Source organism: Ictalurus furcatus, chromosome 28 (genome assembly GCF_023375685.1).
Source record: "Ictalurus furcatus strain D&B chromosome 28, Billie_1.0, whole genome shotgun sequence".
Taxonomy (NCBI): domain Eukaryota; kingdom Metazoa; phylum Chordata; class Actinopteri; order Siluriformes; family Ictaluridae; genus Ictalurus; species Ictalurus furcatus.
The window spans coordinates 13,987,303-14,014,804 of record NC_071282.1 but is presented as its reverse complement, the minus strand read 5'-3'; the positions used below and the strand labels follow the sequence as shown (position 1 = coordinate 14,014,804).

At 40.2% G+C, this 27,502-nt stretch overlaps 2 protein-coding genes across 22 annotated transcripts in view; both read right to left on the bottom strand.

Moving 5' to 3' along the window:
* Positions 1-720: 720 nt before the first annotated feature.
* On the bottom strand, positions 721-9,470 carry LOC128603804 (uncharacterized). 8 transcript variants are annotated; one of them, XR_008385076.1, is made up of 9 exons: positions 8,705-9,470; positions 6,958-7,065; positions 6,756-6,807; positions 5,975-6,006; positions 5,765-5,844; positions 2,899-3,261; positions 2,223-2,532; positions 2,000-2,050; positions 721-1,876 (listed from the first exon to the last, which is right to left on the bottom strand). XR_008385076.1 is itself a non-coding variant. In XM_053618506.1 (7 exons), exons 1-6 carry the CDS (start codon positions 9,397-9,399, stop codon positions 5,789-5,791), a joined length of 753 nt encoding a protein of 250 aa, XP_053474481.1. In that variant the 5' UTR covers positions 9,400-9,470; the 3' UTR covers positions 2,578-3,261; positions 5,765-5,788. The 8 variants fall into 8 exon arrangements, 5 of the variants coding, with proteins under 5 accessions (XP_053474482.1, XP_053474479.1, XP_053474483.1 ...); XR_008385075.1 differs by having other exon boundaries at positions 721-2,567; positions 8,705-9,070; positions 9,261-9,470; XR_008385074.1 differs by having other exon boundaries at positions 721-2,532; positions 8,705-9,070; positions 9,261-9,470.
* A 1,377-nt stretch (positions 9,471-10,847) lies between these two features.
* ncor1 (nuclear receptor corepressor 1) overlaps positions 10,848-27,502 on the bottom strand; it is an 84,593-nt gene continuing 67,938 nt past the window's right edge. For 5 of the 14 annotated variants that reach the window (XM_053617910.1, XM_053617909.1, XM_053617918.1 and 2 more), the window contains 20 exons: positions 26,947-27,106; positions 26,464-26,583; positions 26,275-26,358; positions 25,917-26,140; positions 25,344-25,635; positions 24,451-24,645; positions 23,004-23,204; positions 22,170-22,319; positions 19,982-20,164; positions 19,708-19,846; positions 19,155-19,564; positions 18,033-18,164; positions 17,650-17,768; positions 17,309-17,541; positions 15,816-15,962; positions 15,226-15,344; positions 14,780-14,833; positions 14,368-14,571; positions 13,340-13,513; positions 10,848-13,183 (listed from right to left, as the gene is read on the bottom strand). In XM_053617910.1, the coding sequence (XP_053473885.1) occupies positions 12,984-13,183; positions 13,340-13,513; positions 14,368-14,571; positions 14,780-14,833; positions 15,226-15,344; positions 15,816-15,962; positions 17,309-17,541; positions 17,650-17,768; positions 18,033-18,164; positions 19,155-19,564; positions 19,708-19,846; positions 19,982-20,164; positions 22,170-22,319; positions 23,004-23,204; positions 24,451-24,645; positions 25,344-25,635; positions 25,917-26,140; positions 26,275-26,358; positions 26,464-26,583; positions 26,947-27,106 (3,540 nt within the window). In that variant the 3' untranslated portion in view covers positions 10,848-12,983. The remainder of the gene's footprint in view (positions 13,184-13,339; positions 13,514-14,367; positions 14,572-14,779; positions 14,834-15,225; positions 15,345-15,815; positions 15,963-17,308; positions 17,542-17,649; positions 17,769-18,032; positions 18,165-19,154; positions 19,565-19,707; positions 19,847-19,981; positions 20,165-22,169; positions 22,320-23,003; positions 23,205-24,450; positions 24,646-25,343; positions 25,636-25,916; positions 26,141-26,274; positions 26,359-26,463; positions 26,584-26,946; positions 27,107-27,502) is intronic. The other 9 variants (XM_053617913.1, XM_053617916.1, XM_053617917.1 and 6 more) reach the window with 9 other exon arrangements.

Below are 27,502 nucleotides of genomic sequence, written 5' to 3'. Positions count from 1 at the left end.
GCACTGGAGCACACAGCATGCTCTGAAATGCGATGGTGCACTTCCTGGTTTGCTTTTTACATTGCCCATCTTGACCTTGTTTTCTTAACACACGTGTATTAGTTATGGTTTATGTCCTGTCTCCACCCCGTTACATTACTGGATGTCCCTCTTACGTGTTCTTGTTAATCACAGCTGTTTTGTGTTACAAAACCCCTGATTATGTTCGTTATTTAAACCCCTGGTGTGGACTTATGTATATATATTATATATATTATAAACTCAGCAAAAAAAAAAAAAAAAAAGAAACGTCCCCTTCTCAGGAGACTGTATTTTAAAGATAATTTTGTAAAATCCAAGTACGCGTTACAGATCTTTATTGGAAAGCGTTTAAACGATGTTTTTCATGCTGCAATGAACCATAAACAATTACTGCACATGCAGCTGTGGAACAGTCGTTAAGACACGTACAGTTTACAGGCGGTAGCAGGGTCGTAGCTCGGGAGTTCTGGGCTCCTGATAAAATATCGATGTGGGCCACACCGCCCTCCACCCACATCATATACGGTATAAGATATGTGCATGGAGAACCACATCTACATATTATTTTAAAAGTTTAATATCATATCACTTTGACACGGTTTATTTACGCTTAACAGAAAACAGTAATGTAATTTTATTGCAAACGTTAAATTTTTATATAAATCTAACATCAAAACTATGTCGTTAATCCATTAATAACTTCTTATGAAACATTATTTAAAGTCATCAAGCAATTATTTAAGATAAACTAATAAAATAATAACAAAAGACAAGAAATGAATAAAATAAAACATTTATTTATTTATTTATTTATTTTTTAAAGGACCAGTAATATAATAAAAAAAAAATCTTTCCAGTTAGTTTGGTGTCTAACAGCTTAATTAAACATTCAGAAATTGAAAAGAATGCAGTCAAATGTAAAATAAAACCACTTAAATGACTCATTTTGTTCATTTTTGTCGGAGATAATATGCTATTGCATAATATAATATTAAATAAAACGAGTAAATGTATCCATCCAAGAGAAATGAATTCTAAATGAATGAACATTTATGGGGAATTGGTCCTCTCTTTGCTCTTATAATAATCTCCACTTCTCTGGAAAGGCTTTCCACTAGATTGTTGAGCATGGCTGAGGGGATTTTCCCCGTTCTCCCTTTACAGCCACAAGAGAATTAGTGAGGTCAGGCATTGAGACACGTGAGGAGATTTGGTGTGCAGTCGACGTTCCAGTTCAGCGTGGTTGAGGTCAGGGCTCTGTGCACGCCACTCCAGTTCTTCCACATCGACCTTGGAAAGCCATGTCTTTATGGAGCTTGCTTTGAGCACAAGAACATTGCCATGCTGAACATGTCTGGGCTTGTTAGTTCCACTGAAGGGAAATGGTAATGATACAGCATGTGGTAACAGTTTTGGGGAAGAACCATATATGAGAATGATGCTCAGGTGTCCACATACTTTTGGCCATATAGTGAGTGTGTATATGTATGCATGTATGTATGGATGTATACTGTAGATACACACACACACACACTTGCTTGTCAAGACCTTTGACATAATTATTAATGCTGACTAATAATGATAATGTTATTCTGCACCTTAATCTAACTCTAAGCTTTACTTAAGTAACCGAAAAGAGATCTTTTGGTTTTTTAAATAAAATAATAGCTGCAGTTCTTGTAAAGATATAACTGTGAATTTTTGCTATCCTTGTGAGAACACCGAGTCCCTACTAAGATATAAATTATTCTCCAACATTTGCCCCTCTGGTGAAGGTACTGTATGAGCCTTCATCACATGCTGCCTCCTCTGTTCCAAACAGTCTCGTAGATCGGGTTTTCACTCACAAGAGTTTCTAAAGTTCAGGAAGCAAAGTTTATTTTGGATTAATCAAGTGGTACAGATGTTAAAAAGGAAATATAGAAATCTGATATTTGCTTATTAATAAACAGAACATGTCTTGAATGTAGGTATTTACCATCCCTGCCATGGCTGTAGCTCACATAGTCTGGGTTATCATGTGAACAACCTAGAGACAGACAATACATACAACTATTTTATTTATTAGAACTATTCATCTAGTTTGTCCTTCAATGTTACTGATTAATTCAGTTTAAGCTACAGCAGAACTGCAGTCCTCAATACTTCATAGGAGTGGAAACTTCCTGCAGGTGTGAGAATTCACACCTCTTAACACTTACCACGAGTGCTCTCTGGGTGCAGCCGGTGCCTTCCTGTAACATTCAGTTGAGCTGTTTATTTAAATGCATTGTATAGTAGATGTTTAATACTAATCAGCATTGGTCTATCTGAACAAGCTCGTTCAAAAGTTACCAAAAAAAAAAAGAATAGACGTCATGTCAAATATTACCTAACAAAGTGTTTATACAAAAGACTCACGTCTGTTGCCTATGTAGATGACAGATGCTATGAATAAACAAAGAAGTACTGCTCCTGTTGATGCTCCTGTGATGATTATCGCCTGATGGAAAACAGGATCTGTGGAAGTATCTAAAGACCCAAAGTGTCCCTGTTTTTATCTGAGACTGATAAGCACAGAAAAGATAAAACAATTACAAATGTTTATTAATTAAAGATTGACACATCGTACTTTTTAGCATCCCTGCCATACAAGCCCCTGTGTAGCTTGTTCCTATAGAACCGATAACATATTAGAAAGAGCACATTAATATGAACCTGTGATTTGAATTACAGCTGGGACTGCTGTCAGTGCATGCTGTTAGAGAAAATTTATCAACAACTTCTGACCAATCAGAATGGAGCACTGCGGTATAAATAACTGGTAATGACTAGTAGGACCACGACGTTTCCAAAGCCAACAATAATGTATATATGTCTAAAAATGTCATTACTAACCAAGCTGTAGTTCCTGATACGCAATTCTGCAGCCGGTCCCGTTAAACAGCTCACAGTGGTAGAGACCCAGATCATACGGCTGCACTTTCTGAAGGAGGATGGAGAAGTTTCCTGATTCAGAGAGCTTAGGGAACGTCTTGATACGTCCATGTTTAGAATCCCAAAACTTCACTTCTCCCTGTAGAGTGATCTCCACTAGATGGTGTATTGTTGTGTTCCTCTGACTCCACACTACCGCTATATCTGCAGTCTTATCTGATCCGAGGAGAGTTGGATTAAAGGTACACGGCAGCAGGACATCAGACTGGAGTTTAATAGAAATGTTGCTTCTATCAGTGCAGTAGCTTTTACACAATTCACGCCCTGCAAACAAGCGACAAAAACACTATTAAGGGTCACCTGATTCATTAGAAAAATATGCACATTCATTCGGATTTACATCCAATTCAGAATGTAACTTACCTTTGACAAACATCAAGCAACACCAAAGCATCCACACACTGAAGCACATCGTGTTAAAATGCAGCACCATCATACAATCATTAAACTGCAGCTTCTGGAAATGTGACTTTCACAGCAGCAATGATGAGAGATCATCACAGAAAACATTTCCTGAAATAGCTACAAACTAACAAACCACAGAACCCCAAGTGCCAGTACTGATGAACTTGTAAATTCACACACAATTGTTTTCATACTTCTGAAATCAGAATACATTAGCAAATATATTTACCACAGCCCCAGCATGTTCACTAGAGGTAATATATCAGATATTATGATTAGAAGTTTAATGGATAGTTAGATTTTGTTTCATGTTAATCCAGATCATGCTGATCTAATAGTAAAATACATGCTATAAAATAATAAAATGCACAATTGTCGATAAAAAAAAGTGTCACACAATGGTTCATTAAACCAAACTATTTCTAAAATATTTCAGTTTCAGTTTGAGGCAATACAGCATATATGAATTGTTCTTTCAGCAGCATATAATTATAGAATTAATGATAATATCATATAATAAAGATTCCCAGGTGCATCTTTAGGGTTACCCCAGTTGAGGGTTAAGGGCCTTGCTCAAGGGCCCAGAAGTAGAGGTGGTAGTGGTGGAAGCCCCCCCACTCTGATGTTTGATGTGAACATTAACTGAAGCTCTTGCCCTGTATCTACATGATTTTATACATTGTGCTGCTGCCACATGATTGGCTGGTTGGATAATGGCATGAATGTGCATGAATGTGCATTATTATGCCATGAAATAAGCTAGGGCCAATACAAGAACAGAACACAAGTCATAAACAAAGCAAGCTGTCAGTATAAGCCGTGGGTAAAGGCAACTGTTATCATAAGCTTAGAGCGTGCAAGGGGGTAAGTACCATCCAAATGTCAAATACTTCAGGTAACTCAGTAACACAAACAGTTTTCACAGAAACAAACATGCAATGAGTGGGTCATCTCATAAGAGGTCAATCACACAGTCATTCCATTTAAACTATAAACATTTAAACAGCCCAGGTCCATTTAATCCCATAAAGAAATTAGCAAACTCTATAAAGAACGTGCTGACTAAAAATAAATAGGACTAGTTATAAAGAGGAAATGTAGCAGGAAGTTGCATAGCTTTTCATGCATATTGTCACAGGGCACAGCATTTGACACTTGAACAGTCTCCCATTCTAACTTTGTTCGAGCTAACTGTGTTTGTCCGTTTTTGTTAAATCCCACTCCCACTTGCTCCCAAAACATTCTGATCAATCCGACTAGTTGCCACAGTTATTATTTTTGCTTGTACCTGATCACGATTTTTTGGATCACTTTCTACATCAGGCATGAAAGAATAAATATAGCAGCAGCTTTGAGGCAGAGGTTACTGTATTATAATTACCAAACCACATTTATACCATAAGTTGTCTAGATTTAGTACCAGCTAGCTACCATGCACCAGTTTCAATCAGTTAAACTGATTGTTTAAATAATTAACTGCTCTGAACATCTACTCTTGGTGTTAGCTTTCAGTTTCACCTGTGAAGACTGTATTTGTTGATAAAAAGGTTAAGCCAACATGAAGATCAGCGAGCTGTCTATGGGAGAAATTCAAGCCATTTTGAAGCTGAGCAAACAGGGAAAGTCAGAGGCATTGCAGAAACACTGGGCATAGTCAATACAACAATTTGGAATGTCTGGAAAAAGTTACAAAATGTTCCTCCAGCTAGGACCATCCTGCGCCAAGATATGGAGGTTTCTGTAAACAGCTGTATAACCAAAATTTGTTGTGTGCCAAGCTGTAGTTAAATCAAGTAAAATCAAATAAAAAAAAGACTGGTGGCTTTGAAATACAAATACATATAGGTAATCACTTAAAAAATATATAGGAAAATTAAAAATGATCAAGCAACCTGTATTGGATCACTTGAGGTGGAAAGACCCTCTGTAGTTAGGGTTAAGTGATGGATAAGTGGATGCAGCATGGAACTTGAGGATGAGTGTCCCTGACCCAACCTCAGTAAAATATTTCAATAGGCTGGAGTAAGCAAAGACTCATATAAAGTTAAATTTCACTAAATTGCTAACGTCGACTGTCCACCATGAACCTGATCAGGACAAAGTGCCTATGGATGATGAATGAGGGAAGATTATTTTCACCGAAAATCTGTTGAATGGATTCTCTACTGGTTTGATGGCAGTTCTGTTTCTCCAGACTCTCAACACACACGTCAGATATGAATCAGAACACTTTATCTTTCAATGTCGTTTATTACATTCATTAAGGAACCACACATCAGTAATACACAGTTAAGACTGGAATCATTATCTTATAGATCAAACACATGATTTATATTTCACGCTCCAACATCTGTGATCCTACCGGCGTATGTCATATGATCTCTCCTCAGTTCTGCTTTTGTCCTTCCAACATCCCAGTAGCAACATTTAGTGAGGGATTTTCTGAAGGAAAAAGGTTTATTAGGAATGATGGAAATATGAGAAAACACCATCAACTGAGCTAAAAAGAAAGAAAGAAAGAAAGAATTTATACATTAATTAACTGCAGGAAAATTAATTCAGAAGTATTTACCATGGCTGTTTGTACTGTGGAGAGTGTACATCCTGGAAGAACAGACAATATATGCAATATTTTAATTATTACTCTTAATCTAGGATGCCTCCAAATTGGAGGATTGCCTTTATCGAGCAATTTGAATAACTCTGCATTCACACTAGTGAGTGACAAATCCATCGTGTTGCTTGAGTTTGTCTTTAGTGGTCATGAAGCGAGCACTTCCGTTGTCGCTTGTGCATGTGTAACGCCCATCCAACGTTTTTATGCTGTGTTCAGTTTCCAACCTTCAACTAGAAAAAGCCAAAGAAAACGTCCCCTAAACTTGAAATTTCTATTTTCAACTTCACAAGTTGAATTCGCAGAGGTTCGAAAAATGACATCGTTCCAACCTGTGAATTGCCAGCTATGAGGCAAGTCGAATGCAGCATAAAGTTGTGATAGGACGAATGAGAAAATGCTGTACAACCCGTGCCATGCGGTTGGTCAGAGGAATCGCTCATTCTTCGTCACTCACAGCTGTCACTAGAATTGTAGCTCCGTGTTGTGTGTGAACATAGATAATGAATGGTCTCCTATAGCTTTTTAAGATTTTTACTTTAATGCTAACTTTAATGCTAAAGCAGAACAGACTGCAGAAAGGAAACTTTCAACCTAAAACATGGTAAATATGTTGATACTGAAAGATTTGATATTTAGTGATCCTTGTGCTTATTTGTTGGATGATGCTGTATATTTTGTTATTTCCAACGACAAGTTAAGATGTGTGTGAAAGCAATGCAACGCAATGTACACTCACACTTCTGTGTAACAGTGTTCATGACTGCTCTCTGGCTCCAGCTGGTACTTTCCTGCAACATCCAAAACACCAACATGTTTTATCAAGCTTCAATCTGTTTAACTCTGTGTCGACAGATGAGTATCACTAATCAGCGTTTAAAACAATAATAATAATAATAATAATAATAATAATTCCATGTTGTGTATATGCAAAGACTCACGTTTATTCCTTTTTCTGCAAACACACACTATGAATAAACACAGAAGTACTGGTACTACTGATGCTCCTGTGATGATGGATTTCTGAGGCTGGGAAACAGTAGTGAGACCTGTGGAAGATTATAATCTGTCTTTATGAGAGTCAAAAATAAAGAAAAATATTTGGCAACCTTTAAAGAGCTTTTTATATTTCAGGCCAGATTTCTGTTAGGGGGATGTGTGTGTGACTAAAAGTGCAATAACTAACCAAGCTGTAGCTCCTGATACGCAGTGCTTAATGAAATTAATTAAAGATTGACACATTGTACTTTTTAGCATCCCTGCCATACAAGCCCCTGTGTAGCTTGTTCCTATAGAACCGATAACTGATTAGAAGGAGCACATTAATATGAACCTGTGATTTGAATTACAGCTGGGACTGCTGTCAGTGCATGCTGTTAGGGAAAATTTATCAACGACTTCTGACCAATCAGAATGGAGCACTGCGGTATAAATAACTGGTACTGACATTTCCAAAGCCAACAATAAGGTATTATATATACATATATACACACACACACATACAGTCAAACCTTGGATTGCGAGTAACTTAATTTGCGAGTGTTTTGCAAGACGAGCAAAAATTTTTACTAAATTTTAACCTGATATACGAGCGAGGTCTTGCAATACGAGTACCTGTAGTACGTATACGCTGCTTTGGCTGCCGAGCGTCACGTGATCACTACTGAGACGATGGTTCTTCTCTGACATGCTCGGTCTCAGTCAGCGTGCTTCACTTGTAGAGTCAACATCCGTGTGAGCGTACACTGTTTACTATAGTGTTGTAACTGCTGTGTCTGTGTAGTAATTGTACTGCGACAATGGCCCCCATGAAGAAAAAATTTGAAAAGGAAGGCGATAAGAAAAAGGAGATGATTACGGTGGAAGTTAAGAAGGAAATCATCGAGAAGCACAAACGAGGTATGCGAGTAGCTGAGTTGCGAGTAGTCAGTTGTCGATGAAATTGTGTCCTTGGGGAAGACCATGGGACTGGAGGTGAATGACGACGACATTCAAGAGCTGGTGGAGGAACATGGCCAGGAGCTGACCACCGACGAACTGATGGATCTGCATCACGAGCAACAGCAAGAGGTTATGGAGGAGGAGGAGAAAAAGACGGAGAAATCCCTCACTTCAAATGCGATTAGGGAGGTGTGTAAAATGTGGGAAACAGTGCAAAATGTTGTAGAAAAGCACCACCCGAGTAAGACTGTAGCAGTGCGAGCGATGAATCTGTTTAACGACAATGCAATGTCACATTTCCGCGAAATCCTTAAAAGGAGGCAAAAGCAAGCGTCACTGGATAGGTTCCTTGTTAACGTCGTACAAAAAGAAAAAGATTCCGGCGAGCCAACAGATAGCAGTGATTCCATTAGTAACAGTGAAAGTCGTCCTACACAATAATTAATACATTCGATTTTATATTAAATTTAAATAATAAAAATATAAAATGGTATTTTGTGTTAATCATTATTATGTATATGAATATTTTTGGGTTTTGGAACGAATCATCCGAGTTTCCATTATTTCTTTTGGGGAAATTCGCATTGATATACGAGTGCTTTGGATCACGAGCAAGTTTCCGGAACGAATTATGCTCGCAATCCAAGGTTTGACTGTGTGTGTGTGTGTGTGTGTGTGTATGTATATATATATATATATATATATATGTATATATATATATATATGTCTAAAAGTGTCATTACTAACCAAGCAGGTGTACCTCCTGATACGCAATTCTGCAGCCGGTCCCGTTAAACAGCTCACAGTGGTAGAGACCCAGATCATACGGCTGCACTTTCTGAAGGAGGATGGAGAAGTTTCCTGATTCAGAGAGCTTAGGGAACGTCTTGATACGTCCACCTTTAGAATCCCAAAACATCACTTCTCCCTGTAGAGTGATCTCCGCTAGATGGTGTATTGTTGTGTTCCTTGGACTCCACGCTACTGCTATATCTGCAGTCTTATCTGATCCGAGGAGAGTTGGATTAAAGTTACACGGCAGCAGGACATCAGACTGGAGCTCAGTAGAAATGTTACTGCTTAGTAAAAGTTCACTTTTGCACAGGCTTTCTCCTGTAATTAAAGAGTAACACATTATGATTCAGAAAAAACTTTATTAAATTCATACAATGAGTAAAATTGTCCTCAGAAAAAACTACTTAATCTTTGAACTTATTTATACTGGTTTATTTATACTTTGAACAGTATACTTAACTACAACTTCAGCAATCTATTAATTGTACAGATTTACATTGTAACTTACCGTTTCCCAAAGCCAAACAGCACCAATAAACCATCCACAGCCCGAAACATCTCATCTTAAACAGCACCATTGTACGATCATGAAGCTGCAGCTCATCTAAACCTGACCGCGTCAGACCAGTGATGAGAACTGTGTACATAGCTTCCGGACAAAAGCTTCAAACTAACAAACCGCAGACCTCAAGTAACCGTTATTGAAATCTTTTAAACTCACACAAATGGTTGGGGGGGGGGGGGGGGGGGGGGGGGGTAGAACTGAATAGTTCTAGATCGACTGGTATGTTTAGAGTTGTTGTCATGTTTTATGACCCACTTTCTCTTCAGATTCCTGACATTTTCCTTTAGACTTAACTGGTATAATTCAGAATTCATTGTTCCATCAATGATGGCAAGCCGTCTTGGCCTAGATGCAGCAAAAGAGGCCCAAACCATGATACTACCATCACCATGTTTCACAAATGGGTTAGAGATCTTATGCTGGAATGCAGTGTTTTCTTTTCTCCAAACACAACGCTTCTATTTTAAACCAAAATGTTCTATTTTGATCTCAACCGTTGACAAAATATTTTTCCGATAGCCTTCTGGCTTGTCCATGAAATCTTTATCAAACAGCAGATGGGCCGGATGTTCTTTTTGGAGAGCAGTGGCTTTCTCTTTGCAACCCTGCCATGCACACCACTGTTGTTCAGTGTTCTCCTGATGGTAAACCCTGAACATTAACATTAATCAACGTGAGATCTTTAGTTGCTTAAAAGTTACTCTGGCTCCTTTGTGACCTCGTGGACTATTACACGTCTTGTTCTTGGAGTGATCTTTGTTAGTTGACCACTCCTAGGAGGGTAACAATGGTCTTGAATTTCCTCCATTTGTACACAATCTGTCTGACTGTGTATTGGTGGAGTCCAAACTCTTTAGAGATGGTTTTGTATCCTTTTCCAGCCTGATGAGCATCAGCAACTCTTTTTCTGAGGTCCTCAGAAATCTCCTTAGCTCGTGCCATGATACACTTCCACAAACATGTGTTGTGAAGATCAGACTTTGACAGATCCCTGCTCTTTAAATAAAACAGGACGCTTACTCACACCTGACTGTCATCCCATTGATTGAAAACACCTGACACTAATTTCAGAACCAGTGTATTCCAACGTTAAAATGTAGAGTTCCCATGCAAATGTGAGATTGTATGAGGGTAGGTTCGACTGTGCCGCATGCATATGACATGCACATTAGGGACTAGTGGGCGGTAGCCGATTTCTACACATTGTAATCAAATCACCGGTCACTTTGATGCCATACATCAGTCTCATGAGTGAGATGCTGATTTGTTTTAGATTAAAATTGATCAGTGATTGCTGGTTAACAGCACAGAAAACTACAGTCTAAAACAATAGAGCATAATATCTATAAAGTAATAACTATTACTGGGGTGCATTAATAACTAGTCACAAGAAATAATTAGCCATCTTGAATAGTTATATCATCTTTTAAACATTTTGGCATCGTTTTGGATTAATAGACATTAGAAACGTACCCCATATGGTAAACCCCAAACAAAGCCCCAAAATAAAGGTCAAAGGAGTACAGGAAGTAAATTTTCAGAAAGGTGGAGCGCTAATCCACTTTATTGATTGGTCTGAAAATTTTGTAATTGGCTACTTAAGAGACATTGTGCGATACAAACATTGCTTTCCAACAACATGGGATATATGGGTTATTTCAAGTCTCAATTCCAAAAGGACAAAAAAATAAAATAAAATAAAATAAAGAAAAATAAAAGTTACCACTGCATGGTGTTGGACTGAACAAAATAGACTAACTGATGCAATGACTGACTTTCTTTTTCTTAAGATTCAAGTTTCACCACTTTTTTTTTTTTGTTTGTTTTTGTCAATGCCATTGTAAACACTTTGCATCCCATTAAAAAGGATGAATAATAATGATGTTGAGAATGATGGAATAAAATCTCAACATGAGCTCTAGGGCTTTTTTTTCCTCAATATTTCAGAAGTGAAATTAATTAAATATAACAAAATAAAATAAAAATAAAAAATAAACAGACAGGTTTTTAGTTAATTAAGCAAAGCGAAAGAAAAAGAAAACAAATTGCACTACGGATTGAAACTTTTTGAGGGTGTTGCCATAGAAAATACAGCTATACTTGTGCAGATTACTGAAACTGAGCTTATTGTCTGTTACATCAAGATGATTTTATAAGTGAAAGCCACCACTACAAAGCAGCAACTCGAACAGCCTTACTGTACCATAGACTAGAGCAAAGATCAAGTGATGTGTCAAACAAGCCGGAAAACGGTGGCAAGATTTAACAAATAAAACTGTGATAAGAGCGTTATTGCAAAAATGTGAATGAATTTGAAGAGTCCAGACCTCTGCAGAAGCTCCAATAACTTAGATTACAGGTAGTACGCTTGTCAAAAGTTAGTAAGCCAAAACAAAAAGTGCAACAGTGGTGCAGAGGTGTGACAAACAGAAGCTTGTTTTTTTTTTTTTTCCTCACCAGATAGACAGATCAGCATGTACTTCAGCATTTTACAGAAGAAAAAAAAAGTGAAGAAGAAAAGAAAAGAAAAAAAGAGGAAGATCACAGTTTGATTTCTCCTCCATGTGAAGGGAACCAAGAATCTCTCCATAGTGAAACAGCTTCCTCTGGTGTTCCTCTGGCAGAGAGATGAAGGAGAAAAACAGCAGAACATTGAGCACTTGTTAGCAATCACACAGAGCCACACTCTGAAGCAGACACCGGAACCATGACGTGTTTCCTCTCACAACTAGAGGTCACCACAGAGCGACAAAAAAATGATCTAAAAACAAAACAAAACCACAACATGTATTTCGGGAGGAAAAAGAAACATTCAGCTTATTGTTCTTCTTTCACTGAAGAATCGTTCAGCTCTGACACCAGTGTTCTCAACTTGTTCACGTGAACCAAAATGGAGATCTTTCTGCAGGGCTTAAATACGCTCACGCTTTTTAAAAATTTTAAATAATTAATTTTTTGTTTATCATGCACTCGTGTAACAGGCTGAATGCTCGTTTACAAAATCTGTGGTGCCCCTGGTGCCTCCAGTGCTATGAAGGCTGGCTGTGTGATTGAAATGCTCTCTTCCTTGGTGCTTCAGCTCTATCGGTTCAAGTTCACGCTGCGTCCTGCCATCATGGGCTCGGGAGAAAAATCCACACTTTTCACATTGAGAGCAAGAACTTTCTGTATAATCTTAAACCAGCAGGGATCTGATTTAAAAAGTAATAATAAAACGCAAAAAGTCTGGAAAAAAAAAATTCACACTGCAAAAGGTTACTGTATTTACATACATTTTTTTGAAGATTTTTTTTTTTTTTTTTTTTAAGTATTTCTTTACAGAAATTAAACAAATTTGAAGCAAGTTCAGTCGTTATATTTCAAGTTCTTCATCCTCTTTTCTGTTTTTCCAACATTTTGTGTTTGCTCGTTCACAAACAGGCGAAATAAAGCTTCTGGACGAGGTTTATCCTGAACGACCAGGTCGTGGCTCCCTCGCAACGCTTTCTACAAGCACAAGAGGAAATTAAAGCACCAGAAGCGAGTGTGCCTCCCCAGGCAATCCCCACTGAGCACTGGGACGTGCGTTAGCTGGACCGCCCTGACAGGGACACGGTTCTCGGTGACCCTAGGGACCGGGGAAGGGGGTTGGAGGGAGGTCAAAAGGGTCAAGGTTCATGGGCCAGCTCAGTCGTCGCTGTCCGAGAGGGTTTCGTACTGCTCCGAGAGCAGCGGCGGCTCCCTCTCCCAGGCACGGGCCGGAGCGTTGGCTCCTCCTCCTGGCTGCTGCTGGGACTGCATGGAGGGAGAAGGGCAGGCCATGGAGGTGGGAGGCGTGCTGCTCAGCATGCGCATCGTTAGAGGGTTGTAAGGGAACTGCATTGGACCTGGAGAGCAGAGAGACACGGGGAGTTCACGGACAGTTCTTTAAAACTATTATCGAGAATCACCAGCGAACTGAGACCTCAAGAAAGCAGCATGAAGCAGCTTTGGAGGCTGGAGCGTGATTGCTTATGTTTGCAATCAGTGCTCCGAGAACTCACCTGCGGATGAGGGCCGGTCTTCCCAAGCCCAGCTGGGAGCCTGCCGGTGATATTCTCCGTCCGAATGTACAGAGGACACGGAGGAGGGTCGCTCTCCGCCTGCGTACGCCTGGCCTGGGTTGGGCGACTTGGACTTCCTGCTGCTGGCTTTGCTCTGGAGCTTCTGCTTCGCTGCTATGGGAAAAGAGACGCATGACTAACTCCAACAAGCATACGCAGATACATAGTATTGCACACACAAAAAATAAATATATAAATATATATAAATATATAATATTTTCTACAATAAGAGCAAGAGCTTTGTTTAAATTTCAAAGCAGCCAGAATTTAAGGATTAAAATAAGAACAGAGAAAATCAAAAAAGAAATAAATTTACACCGCAAAATGTTTCTTAGCTGTTAGCTGGCCGAGGGATTCGGGGATTTTTACTTCTATATACAGTGAAGTAATGCGCTGATATTTCTTAAATCAGACATCTTATGCCTAAAGAAGAAACCTGACTTGCGTTCATGCCAAGTTTATGCATTTAAATTTTTTAATATGATGTGGTGGCTTACTCCAGTCTATGTAGATCACACTCCTGATCTGATCTGGATTACAACCAGATTACAACCACAAATTCTGTTTCATTGCTGCGCATGAATGGTAATTTATGTGTAATTCCCCTCATGTAACTGGAAAAATATATTTTATTGCAACTCATAACAGCAACATGCTGAGTGAAAAAAGGTTATGAATCCTGACAAATCAAAATGTTAATTTCTTTAGTAAAAATGTCAACCAAGAATAACGGAAAACTTTTGATGTGATTTTTGCTTTTCATACGGTCGTTTAAAAGAAGCACTCATACCTGCCGTGTGAACGCTAATGAGTACTTCACATTTCTATATAAAAAGTTATGGACTCAGCTGAGCAGGGAGTGGTGGAGAGGTGTCATTTATAAGAACACGGAGTGGGTATGTACACGAAATGATTGAAATGGTCAGTGTGTGTGTGTGTGTGTGTGTGTGTGTGTGTGTTTTCCTTACAATATCTACCTGTGCTGGGGGACGGGTTGGCCTCCTGTCGCCCCTCAGAGTTATTTCCTGCTGCTGAAGCTACAGATTGAGCTTGATGTGTCTGCTCCTCTGGTCTCTCATCTACAGACCCCATCAGAGCCTTACGGATTATGTCCTCTAGACCAAGGTTGCTGGCTGGGTCGCTGAATGAGTGGTTCCGAAGGTTCACATTACCTGAAAAGGGTGAGGATAAAAGTGTTTCATGACCAAACCTTGAATTCAAATAATCTACAGTAACAAATCCGTGTAAAATAAATAAATAAATAAATAAATGACAAACATTTTAATCAACACCAGAGCAGACTTAAAGGAGATGATTAAGAGTTAAGCGGCATGTTATGGAAAGCAATGTAGAAAAACCCCAGGGTTTTAGGTTACTTACTTGAGGTTGTTACTGCTGGTAAATTAAAGATCTCTGTGCCTGGCTGTGCATTACCTGGAAAGAAAATTGACAAAAGATTAGGATTTTGAAAAGAGTCTTTTAATACATAATCATTTTAATTGAACAGCCAGGACATGCTGGCATCCTGCTAAAACTAAATAATTTTGAGCACTACAGCACTCAAAATCTTTATCATAAATACATGTCTAAATAGTAAAGTATAATCCAGATTTATTTCTAAAAGATTTAAAAATAACTACCCAGGACGACAATTATGTTTCTGGTACTATTCTAACACCAACCCTTGGGAGTCTGGGATCTAGATGCCACTTGCCTTGGCTGACTGAACATTTGAGGCATGGGGGAAAATACAGCTGTTATTAGCTGTCATCAATCCAAGCTCAGGTAAGATAAACGATTTAAAAAGGAAGAAGAGAGGCCCTTACCGACATCAGATTTGCGGATGATCTCCTGTTTCTTGGACATCACCATGGGGGAGGTGCTCTCCAGCTTGGTGAAGAAAGCTGGCAGATAGTTGCCGCTGCCCGGGGAGCGCGAGTCCGTTCTGACACCGGAGAAAGGTTACAGAAGGTTAACAGGTTAAAACAGGTTATAGGATCAACAGGAGTGTGGGGAATGTTTGGGAATAAGCCAAGTTTCCACTAAGGATGCCAGGCAAGGCTGACGGGGACGAGATGAGATTACATTGCTCGGATGGCCGTCAACCAGCGTCTGAGCTTACTATGCTTTAAACTACATCCAGGGTACACATGGCATATCCTTCTTCAATCACATCCTTTACATACAGGGGTCTCAAGCTCAACTTCAATATCTGTATGTGACCTCAAAGGGCAAGAAACAATAAAACTAAGCAATAAATATTTCAATCAATCCATCAAAAGCTAGCTCTCAGCATAATGTAATGATTAGCTCCGAATCATGAAGAGTACTACCAGGACAGACACTGAAACGACCAACGGAATTAGACAGCTGGCAGTATTTGGCTTGTGTGATTTATAGTGGCATGCGGGTTTACCTTTGCTCTGTAAGATCCTGTTCACGCCTCTGGCTCTGAAGCAGACTGTTCTCTTGTTTCTCTAGCCCTGAATAGTTTTGTGGAGGGGAGATGGGCTCGTAGCTCTCGACGGCCCGGCCGCCAGCACGCTCAGGGGATTTACCCGGCCTGCGACACCCACGTAGTGAGAGAGACGGATTTCAAAACAGGTTGAAGCTTTAAGATCAGAGTTTTATTTTAGTAGTAGGATGTTAATATGACTGTACTTCTAGTCTTCAAGATGTTTTGCACTTTATCAGGTTTCTAATTGTTTTCAAATTGACAAGCATGACTGACAGGCACACACTGGAGTTAAACGTTAAAAAATGAAACTACAGGGTCTTATTACAGTTACATTTATATATTACAGTTACATTTAAAGTGCTTTACATAGTATGGGGGTTTGGGGGGGGGGGCTGCTCAACCACCACTAGTGTGTAGCATCCACCTGGATGATGCGACTGCAGCTTAGTGGAGAGGAGAGTGATGTAGCTAATTCAGAGATGGGGATTATTAGGGGGCCATGATAGAGAAGGGCCAATGGGGTTTAAATTATACCCCTACTCTCTACAAGAAGTGTCCTGGGATTTTTAATGACCACAGAGAGTCAGGACCTAGGTTTAACGTCTCATCTGGTGCATAAGGGGCACCTCACACAGAACAGAGGGTGAGCGCCCCCTGCTGGACTCACTAATACCACTTCCAGCTGCAACCTTAGCTTTCCCCAAGAGGTCTCCCATCCAGGTACTCAAGCCTGCTTAGCTTCAGTGGGAAACCAAGCGAGAACTGCAGGGAGATATGGCTCAAGAGGAGATAAGCTCTGGCCTGGTGTCCCCAAAAGTCTCTCTGCATAGGGAAAATGTCTTTTAAAAACACTTTTTTTTTTTAGCAAAATGTCTTCCAAAATTTAGTTTATAATTAGTCTCTATTATATATATTTCTTCAGACAGGCTTTAAGAACACCTTTGACAAAAGAAGACCGTACTGAAATCATTCTCATGGCTGCATCGGGAAGCTGTCGCGAGGTTTTGATGGGCTTTAACAGCGAGCAGAAACACGGCAAGATCACATCACACACAACTCCGTTGCCAAACTTTTTTACAAATTCCAAAAGACTGGAAGTGTTGTCCTGGAACATCCGCTGACGAAGACACGACTGACGTGATGCATGTATGGAGACTTTGGGACACCCTGTACTTTTGACTAAAAGATTTACACACAGAAATCGATACATGTATACAAGTATTAAGTTCTATTCACAGGGCAGACTGCTTTGCCTGCCTCTCTCCGTTTGCAGTATGGATTGTGAGATGAAATGCTTGTGTCTGGGTGACCACAATGTGTTGTTTGAGAGGATTTTCAGAAACGCTGACGTGTTCGAATTGCAAAAACTCCGATTTCACTGGTCGATAACGAACGAGGCATGAACGCTCACCATTCTACGCAGAGGAATTTACTACGGCACTGTGCAGTACCTGGATCTGGATTTGTCCGAGGCGTTCTCAGGGGACACTCGGCTAGGTTGTTTCTGATGGTGGGCGGGGTTGACTGGGTTCTCCGGACTGTAGCGGTTAGGCACTTTGGAGCGAGCGCTTCCACCTACTGCTGCAGAGTTTTGGAATGTAGAGGATAAGGAGGAAGAGGAGGAAGAAGCGCTGGATGAAGGAGGAGGGTCCTGATTCTTGGCAAAGTCCTGGGTTATGATGTGCTGCATGACAGAAATAGAAAGACAGGAGAGAGTGACTTACTGTTATCAAAAATGTACAGTGTGCATGACTGTCTGATTGTTATTCCTAGTTTGAGTTTGTCGAGTTACCGAGATGTGGTCAGCCAGGGTCATGACACGGTGAGTTTGTGTAGGTGGAGGTGGAGCTGTTGAGGGTCCCGATTCCATCTGATGCCTGAAGCGCCCAATATCAAATCCTCTAACAGTACCTGTGGTAGGCACAGACAAACAGCAAAATAAGTTTTCTGAACACCTGTTTTTTTTTTTTGCACAAAAACAACGTGAGACATGTAATACATTATCCTGCTCAAGAAAATATTTGTCTAAGAGCAGGAAATAAAATATGGACAGTTTGTGTCTTCTTTGTCTGACGATTCACAAATTCACCTAAAATTAGGACGGACATTTGGGGCGCAAACACGGGGCCACGCTGTACGTGTATAAGTCTAGATCTACTATGAATACATTTTCACCTGTAGCCGGCTGAGTGCTCTTCTCTGAGGAGAAGGACCGTTCGTTTTTCTCCTCTCTCTGAGCCGGGGAACTTGCCGGACTGATCACCTCGATGGCGCCGCTGCTCTGTCCATCATAACGGCTCGATGTCACTACACACAAAAACAAAACGTGTTCAATCCTTACACTCTGGAACACGCGAGTCAAGCAAAGGTTAAATCTATCTACTTCCTGTAAAGAATCCTGGGATCTGACAAACACACCATGTACACTACCGGTCAAAAGTTTATACACACCCACTATTTTTTCCCCGACATTTTAGAATAATAATAAAATCATCAAAACTCTGGAGTAACACAAAGGGACCTATGGGAATTATATTGTGGTAAAAAAACAAACAAAATAATTTAATATTTTAGCATCTTCAAAGCAGACACTCTTTTTGCCTAGAATTTCCAGAAATGTATTCTTGGCGTTTTCTCACCCGATTTCTTGAGAAATTCCCCATAGATGCTTTTTAACCAGTATTAAAGGAGTTCACACCTACGCTGGACACTTACTGGCTGCTTTTCAGAATATTTAGCTCCGAGTTGTCAGTTTAAAAAAATATTTTTTTGTAAATAAAATGTTAGCTTTCTAATGAAAGAAATGAATGTCGGCACGATTATATTTTTATCTACAACACCTTTCACACATTTCAAACATTTAATCACACACCTTCAGATCAAAAGCTTTTTACGATCATAAGAAACATTTCAGTCGAGTGTCCAGAAACTTCTGACCGGTGGTGTAGATAAATTCCTATTCTTCTCATTATCAATATTAACAGTTAGATTAACAAGACGCAAAAGACTTTTAACAAACATAACACTTTTAATTTGTTTGATCTTCAATATTTGACCTTTCTTCCAAAGTATGTTACAGAATTTCATCTCATTTATAAAAATAAATAAAATAATTTAGTTCTAGGATTTCCAATTAAAAAAATAAATAAAATAAATGCAACTAATTAAAGCAAAAAAACAAACAAACAAAAAAACAATGTTCAGCACATTGGCTCATACTGCAAGGACGGTTTAGAGATTAGACGGATTAGAAGAGGTCAAGGATAAACATGTAGAAACGGGTGATCTCCCACTCACAACTTCCCGAGGAGTCCGAGCTCTGTGAGCCCCTCTCGCGCGAGTCTTTTTCTGATGCAATTTGACGAGTGATGATGACGTCGATGAAGCTGGCCGCGGTGATGGTGGTCTTGCCGAGCGTGCGCAGCTCTTCCTCTATGCGGGACTTATCTTTGCCGCTTGTTGCCCCTCCTCCTCCTCCGTCTGGATATCCAGGAAGGGGTGCTTTCCCAGCAGGAAGTGACATGGCTCGTGAGGGGCTCGCCTCTTCGTCACGGGCGCTGATGCCCTCGTGTTTAGCCTCTTTGACCTTCGCTACGTCCATCTGGGGTGCAGAGGCGGCAGCATCCACCAGTGCAGCCAATGCATCTGCGGCTGTGTTGTAGCGGGAGGAAGTCTGTGCTGCGGCTGCTGCGGGGGGCATCTGCCTGCTCGGGGGTCAAAGGTCACCATAGAGTATAAATTTGATGCCTAAAAAATCAGCATGCTTTTTACTGTCTTCTGGATGGTATAATAATGTGTATGTGTGTGTGTTCATGTGCGTGCGTGTATGTGTGTGTAATGTGGAGCGTACATAAGAGGCGTGATGACACTCTTCGTGCCCTGGAAGATGCTGGGCCTCTGCTGGACTACACCCTCCTGGGACCTCATTGAAGGAGACGGGGAACGCAGGAAAGCACGGCTACTGGGCCTGCCAGGCTGCTCTGGAGCTGCTACACACACACACACACACACACACACACACACACAAACACACACACACAGAATGATGAACTTGTAGCAGTTCATTCATTCAATAAAGCAGAGGCAGGAGAAAATAAACTGTGTGCTGTTTTGCTTCGTCTCACCCCCACGGATGTACTCGTTAGCGACTACCATGCGCTCGCGTTCTCTCTCTCGCTCCCGCTCTCTCTCCCTCTCTCGCTCCTTCTCTTTCTCCCGTTCTCGGTGTTCGCGATCCCTCTCCCTCTCTCGTTCCCTTTCCCTTTCTCTCTCTCTCTCCATGCTGGCTGCGAGATGTGCAGGGTGTCCTGTGAGAAAGAAGAACACAGACGAGGACACACACACAAAGGAACATAGGACAAAGAAACATAAGCATTGGTGTCCTTCAGTATTTTATTAGGATGAAAAACGAGTGTTTCCTTGCTGTTAAGCCAAGCTGGGGAAAGTTGATAATGTCATAGCATTGATTAAGGCACAAAAGTAAGTCACGAGACATTGCTGAGATGCAAGATGAAAGCAGGAGCCCTTGTGAAGAAGGCATTTAGCAGCTAGAAAGCGACTGATAACACAGAAGTTTTACCCAGTTCTTTACATACGGATACTTTCGCTTGTCTACACAGAAAATACGCCTTAAGAAAAAATAAACTGTGTGAGTTAGGGCCTATAAGCATCTTTTCGACGAATATACATATCTAGAAACATGACTCCTAGGGTCAAGTAGGATTCCAGCATATGATACCAGAGTCTCAATTTATACCCAGTGACTAAACTCGTCAATATAAAACCTACCAATAATGAACGTATTCATCACGAACAGCAGCTACGCTTACTACACAGGGTCTGTGAATACACGATAGCAGGTCCGACATCATTTTCTTACACTGGGCATTAAAAGTCTAATGCTATGGAACTCAAACTCTTCGTACCACCTGTATATAGACAAACTGATAAAGTCTCTGCTTTGATGTGAGAAACGTGACATTTGTGCTGTATAATCAGAACGAACCATTAGAGGCCATTAAAAAAAGAATCACCATTGTGAGTGCTGGGGTAAGTTTATGAATCAATATTAAGAAGTGCTGGGTTCTACACCTAAAGGAAGAGCTCCACTAAACACTGACATAACTAACAATGTTAAGCACCTCTATCTAGCACAGGAAGTCATTTAAAAAACCGAATGCTAACGTGTAGTTACAGTTCACTGCAAGCAGCATTAACACTTTGACTGAAATGTTTTCTGCAAACCTGAAGTTTAAAAAAGAAAAAAAAAGAAAAAGAAGAAGGAAAAAAAAAAGTGTGTTTATGGTCACAGTGGTTTGAAGGCACTGAAGAACATTTAAAAAGTTGTGACATTTCATTTCCTAGTGGAGAAAAGTGTTTTGAAGTTAAATGAATTCTGCAAAACAGCTCGAACAGTCCACATGGTGAGGTTACCTCAACATTATAAACACTCAGAATTAAAAAAAAGAAAAGGAAAAAAAAAAAAAAGTGTTTTTTTTTTTTTTTTTAAATGAGCGGAAGAGAGACACACCCAACCGGAAAACACTGTGACAGTAAACCCTGTTAAATGAGCATCTCACTATTATATGTCAGAAACCAGCTGAGAAAGTCACATGAAACCCTCAGACCGCCAACACCACAATTTTCCCCACAGGGAAAGTAGTGAAAGCCCACAGAGAGACTGAAACTGCAAGCACCCTGATCAGCAACTTACACCCATCCAAATCACTTCAAATAACTGTGATTTAGACTAGACTAGTTTTGTGTGTGGTTAGTGGTGAAGATACAGCCAAAATTGTAGTATACACATTTTTACAGAAATCTCTATAGAAATATTCTGGGCTCTTCTCACTTGTAGATATTTTGCAGTTGATAGATGGTTCAATTTAATGCTTATTATATACCTTTTGAAGCACAATTTAGCTGCAAGTATCACAATTTAACAGGAGTAGCTTGCATGTCCTGGATGAAATATGAGTTTCGACTAACTGGGGTGAAACTATATCACCATGCCCCCCCCGCCCCACCCCTGGTTTACGTACGTTTAAAAATATTTGTCAAAGGCAGTGCATAGTGCACATACCCCTGGCATATATACCACTCAGTCATTATGAGGTGAGGAATCGAGCTGATTCTACACCAGTATTTTGAGGTGAAGTGTGAAGCTCGCTTCAGGAACAGGTGAAGGTGAGCAGGAGCAGTCAGGGAGAAGAGCAGAAAACAGCAGATGGAGGCGACCTAGGTCAGGCGCTACATAGACAGCAGGGGATCTGAGGAAGAGGCGGGGTTTGGGATTCGGGATGGGGTCCTCACCTGGAGATATGGAGGCTGGGTTGAAAACCCTAGGAGGAAAAGGGGTCTGAGGTCCAGGGAGGTATGCGATGTGGTCCAAGTTAGGGGAAACTGTCCCCCCAGGGTGAGGCAACAGGATGGTGGGAGGCATCTGGGCTAGATCAATTATACCTTTTGCAGACAGAAGCAAAGGGACCAAAGGGTAAGCAACCACAACCAGGACTCACACTTCACTTTGCACTCGAGAGCCGGAAGCTTCTACGAGTTTCTACAGTACAGCAGCTGTTGCACTAGCATCAGACTTTCAATTTGGAATGAACAATGAACTGTACTACAAACTGATACTAGATGATGTTTTACAGATTAGATATAAGGTTAGGGCTGAAAGCCGATCAGAATACATTACATCATTAATCAAACAAAATTAGTTCGTGGTTAGTTATGGTGCAGTGTGGAATAGTGGTTTAGGCAATATCTGATCTAAAAAGATAGAGTCTCCACTTCTGCAACTGCACCCATATTGTGTGTAAATTTAAATGTTTCATTTGTCAGATGTCTCAGTATTGTACAAAATAATACAGGAAAAAAGTAAATTAAAGTGATTGACTTTATTGTGTCTCACAGCATTCGAAAAGTTTTAAAATAATATTTTTTTGCATTACGACACAGATGGCAAATCTGCACTGATACAAGGAGCAGCCTCAGCCCTAAATTCATTCATTTTGACTTAATGTTCCTCTCTTTTGTCCTTAAGGTCGTTTGCTTCTGGTCGTCTGGAAAAGGTGGCCACTAGTTCACACAAGCAAAGGTCTACAGACTACAAAACCCTCCCTGTAAACATGCAGCCCAACTCACCTCTGGCTCCAGCAGGGTATGGGATGGCAATCTGCTGTTCTCTGGGCGACAGGCCTCTGGCGACTTCGGCCCGCGGGATGGGCTGCATTTTCTGCGAAGTGATGTAGTCATTCAGGATTGTCTGGCGCGTGTTCTCCATGGTGTATAGTTGGTAGGTGTTGGGGTAGCCAGTTGGGGATGGCTGCCTTTGGAACATGTAAGCTGCCGAGAAGAAGAACACTAGGTTTAAAGATATCGAAAAAACAACAAACAAACATCATCATCACAGCCAAGCAGTGTATTAAACAAGACAACATTGTAAATTAGAGGAAAAAAGGCCTATGGAAGCTATAACCACAACTCCTTCAGTCATGTCATATGGCTCACCATATGCTCTGATCTGATTGTTAGGTACATCAACAACTGTCGAACAACATTCGAACAACGAACAACATTCGACTGAAATGTTTCTCATGATCTTAAAAACGTTTTGATCTGAAGGTGTGTGATTAAATGTGTGAAATTGGTGTTGCAGATAAAAATAATAGTGCCAACATGTTCATTTCTTTCATTAGAAAACTAACATTTTATTTACTACAAAGAAAATGTTTTAAATGGATGAATTAGAGCGAAATAAACTCCTTTAATTCTGTTTAAAAAGCATCTCAAGGGAATTCCTCAAGAAATTGTTTGAGAAAATGCCAAGAATACATTTCTAGAAATTCTAGGCAAAAAGGGTGTCTACTTTGAAGATGCTAAAATAACATAATTCCCATAGATCCATCTGTGTTATTCCAGAGTTTTGATGACATTATTATTATTATTATTCTAAAATGTGGAAAAATAAAAATGAAGAATGAGTGGATCTAAACTTTTGATTTATAATGTGTGTGTGTGTGTGTGTGTGTGTGAGAGAGAGAGAGAATGAGAATAAAAGCTTTCCAAGACCTCAATCAATATGGCTAGTACACTAAACTTGACTGTTTAAGTAATGCCATCATTAGTAATTAATAATTATTTCAATAAAAATGTACTAGAATTTAAACAATTATTTTTACAGTGGAAAAAATGACCACCCCTGAGAAAGAGCACTACCTCCATGCTCCACTGGGGGGTGCAACACACAGGGTCAGAACCACCAAGTTATGAAATATAAATCTGACCTCACAGTTAATTTTATGATACAAATCTAATCATCTTTACATAGACAACAGTCCAGTCTCCTGCTTACGATGACACAGGAGGGCTCGCTCACATTGATCTGTGATGTTTACGAGTTGTACCAACAGCTTATTTTGTTACTGTTTCTGTAAAAAGACATTTTAAATGTCACTTGTATACAAATTGTTAATGGTGGAAAGTGAAGTATAACAAGTGCAGTTATGTTATGTAGCACCCGTTTCCAACCAGAATGTATTCTAATATCAAGGACATTTGTAAGTTTCATGGGGACACATGCATAGGGTACCTGGGTGGTGGAAAAGGCTGGGGTCCAAATGAGGGCCCAGGTGGGCTCGGTACACCTGATGGGGGTCAAAGGGGCTGTGAGAGGCCAGCGGCTCGCCTCCAGATACAGGAGACTTGGCTGGGACGCTGTCTCTCTGGGTTGGGGTCAGCGTGCTCTTTCTCTCGTGGGACACGGGCTTTCCTGCAGTTATACCCCCTGTTAAAAATGGAAAAGAGGACATCAGTAAACGGTGGTGTATTTTTTACAACATTAATCCAAAAGAAGACGTTGTTTCAATACTGAATGCAGCGGTTAGCTATTTACATGAATGAAGAAAAAAAACTGAAAGAGGTACAGGCAGGAAGAGATGAAGAGAGAGATGGACATTCTATTCTGCAGAAAATGTCAAATTGATCAACATGACAGAATAAATAGCATTAAAGGGAACAATTTTGAAAATTCCTGTAAGAAACTGTGGGGAAATAAAAGATGAATCGTGCCTAACCTACTCCTAGTACTGACAAAGCTAATACTACTGCTACTAGTACTACTACTAACGACAATACTAGTACTATTACAACTACTACTACTGATAATTCTTCTACTAATACTACAGTCAGTCATTAATATTTATTTATAAAGCACTTTGTCGTTTTAAACTCAACAAAAAGTGTTTTGACATTTATTTAAACATCACCAGTATTTGGAACATAAATAATACTTATAATCTGTTTGCTAATAAAACATCTACAAACAACATACGTTATTCTGATAATGAACCTTAAACGATACGCTATTTCAGGAATGTAACTTGTCTGGGCATCAAATGATGCCCTTCTCTAAGGAAACGAAATAAAAGCTGAGTAATGTGCATCCTATAAGGATCTGAAGGAAGAAAAAAAGAGGCAACGTACCCTCTTGCGCCCGAAGCAGGGGCGATCCTCTGGAGATGGAGCCGGTGGTGTAGTTGGGGGTCCTGCGGGCATTCGCGTCCTCGTACATCCCCGGGCTGAGCTGAGCCTTGCTGGCCTCCTGGTGTGTGGAGCGCAGCACTGACGTGGCGCTGACGACTGACGTGTGCCGCACGCGCTCTTGTACTTTGGGGTCCTCCAGCTTGCCCGGGCTGGTGAGAAGTGACTTAACATTGTGCTTGATGGCAGACTGGCTGGCGCCACTGCTGCTGCTCTCATACTTCAGAGGGATGCCCTGAAAGAAAATATTCACACAAGGCACCATTGTGTCACTTTCTGGCCAACACAACAAAAAAAACAAAAAAAACAAAAAAGGGTCATTGGATTGAATCCCAAAACTGAATTTGTTTTCCTAAACACTGGTAAAAAGACCCTTAACCCCTTATTGGCACAGGGTGCACTGCAACTCCTTAAAATCTAAACACCAAAACAGAGGAAAGCTCATTTTTACAATACATCCCCTTTAACTCTCACCCTCTACTTCTAATGATCTAGTTTGTTAATACGGCAGCTTACTTGAGTAATGGATACTTCCAAGCCAGGGGTCTTGCGGCTGTCCGGTACTTCCTTGCGGGGGATCTCATGAATGGAGCGTCCCATCTCTTTAATGGTGTTCACACCCTCGTAGGGCTTGCCCTTAGTGATTCCTCCTTCAAAGGAGCGAATTGGTGGACTTTCCCTCTTGATCTGCTTACCATACTTGACCTCGTCAAAAGCATCAGCGGCGGTTCGGGGTGTCCCTGAAATAAAAAATAAAAAAACATATCTAATAACCAAAACACAAACACCTTAAATCCTTATCCATGTCTTTATTATATGAAGTTAAAAAAAAAAACCCCTAGCTAAAGCGAAGTTTATTTATCTCTCCACTAACCTTGCATGATGGATCCCGTGAGTATGGGCCTCTCCTTGGAGTCAGGGTGTTGGCCATCTCTTGGCAGCGCCCTGCTAATCAAACCTGGAAACAAAAAGAAAAAAAAAAAAAAACAAAAACAAAAAAATGCCAATGATCACCTGGAGTTTTATTACTGAAACAGTTTGCTCTCTGTGGAGACTTCATTACCTTCAAAAGGTGCAGCCTCCCGTCCAGAAAGTGCTCTGGCTCCCTCCATCATCTCGTATGTGCGTTTCAACTCATGTCCTGTCCTGGGGCTTCTTGTACCTTCTCTGGTGTTCTTAATGGCTGTGGACAGAGTTAAACACTTCTTTACAACCAAATCAGCAGTCATAAGTGGTTACTTATGCAATTAACTCAAATATCTTAATTATAAGGAGGATGGTGAAAAGCACGTGTGTACGTATATCCAGAGAAAACGGGCTTGTTGGATTTCACCTAATTTGCCTCAAAACATATTTTTACCCTTTCTTTAAATTTCACTGTTTTGTCTTTTTTTTTTTTTTTTTTTTTTTTTTTAAAACTAGTTCATTTTCCAAATTCCTGCTCCTAAGTTTAGGTTCAGAATGTAAAATCAGAACCTTCGTCAACAACACCGTTCCCTCTGCACCTGAATACTAAAGAAGGCAATCATAAAGTGTCAAGTCTTACCATCATATGACAGGATGTGGCCACTCTTGCCCTCATAAATGACATGGGCTTTAGGCAGTGGTTCGCCTCGGCCCTTCTCTGGGCTACTCAGGTCCTCAGCACTCAGCTTGCCCTTCAGCAATTCTGCCGGTATGCTGGACTGAGGAAGAGCTGGGGTGCCCTACTCCGAGAAAATGACACAGAAGACCAGAGAATGCAGAGAGAATGTTAGAGTCCATACATTTTAACAGCCTCGCACCAAGCTTGACCTCAGCCAAGCAATCTAGAATTGGCGATTTTCTCATTTGTAATAACTTTGGATAAAAGCGCCTGCTAAATAAATAAATGTAAATGTAAGTAATCTAGCATTGGCTATCAGCTTATTAGTAACTTGAAAAAAAAAGATCAGTCACATGGAAAACGTAAGTACACTCTTACATTTATCACACCTTCAAATCCATAAAATTAGAATCAGGTGTTCAAGATTACATGAAATTATGCAAAACACCTATAAATGACTCAAAAGGCAAAATTTCCTTGTGGATTTGTTCAAGTAGATCAACTTTATTCATAGACA

Bases quoted from the DNA above. Each gene is read 5' to 3' on its own strand.
- LOC128603804 (XM_053618504.1), bottom strand. From the start codon at position 5,894: ATGGTGTTTTCTCATATTTCCATCATTCCTAATAAACCTTTTTCCTTC. The intron at 2,533-2,898 runs GTTAGTAATGAC...TTGGGTCTTTAG, and splicing joins GTATCAGGAACTACAGCTTG to ATACTTCCACAGATCCTGTT. The intron at 2,256-2,421 runs GTGAGTCTTTTG...TGAATGTTACAG, and splicing joins CATCTACATAGGCAACAGAC to GAAGGCACCGGCTGCACCCA.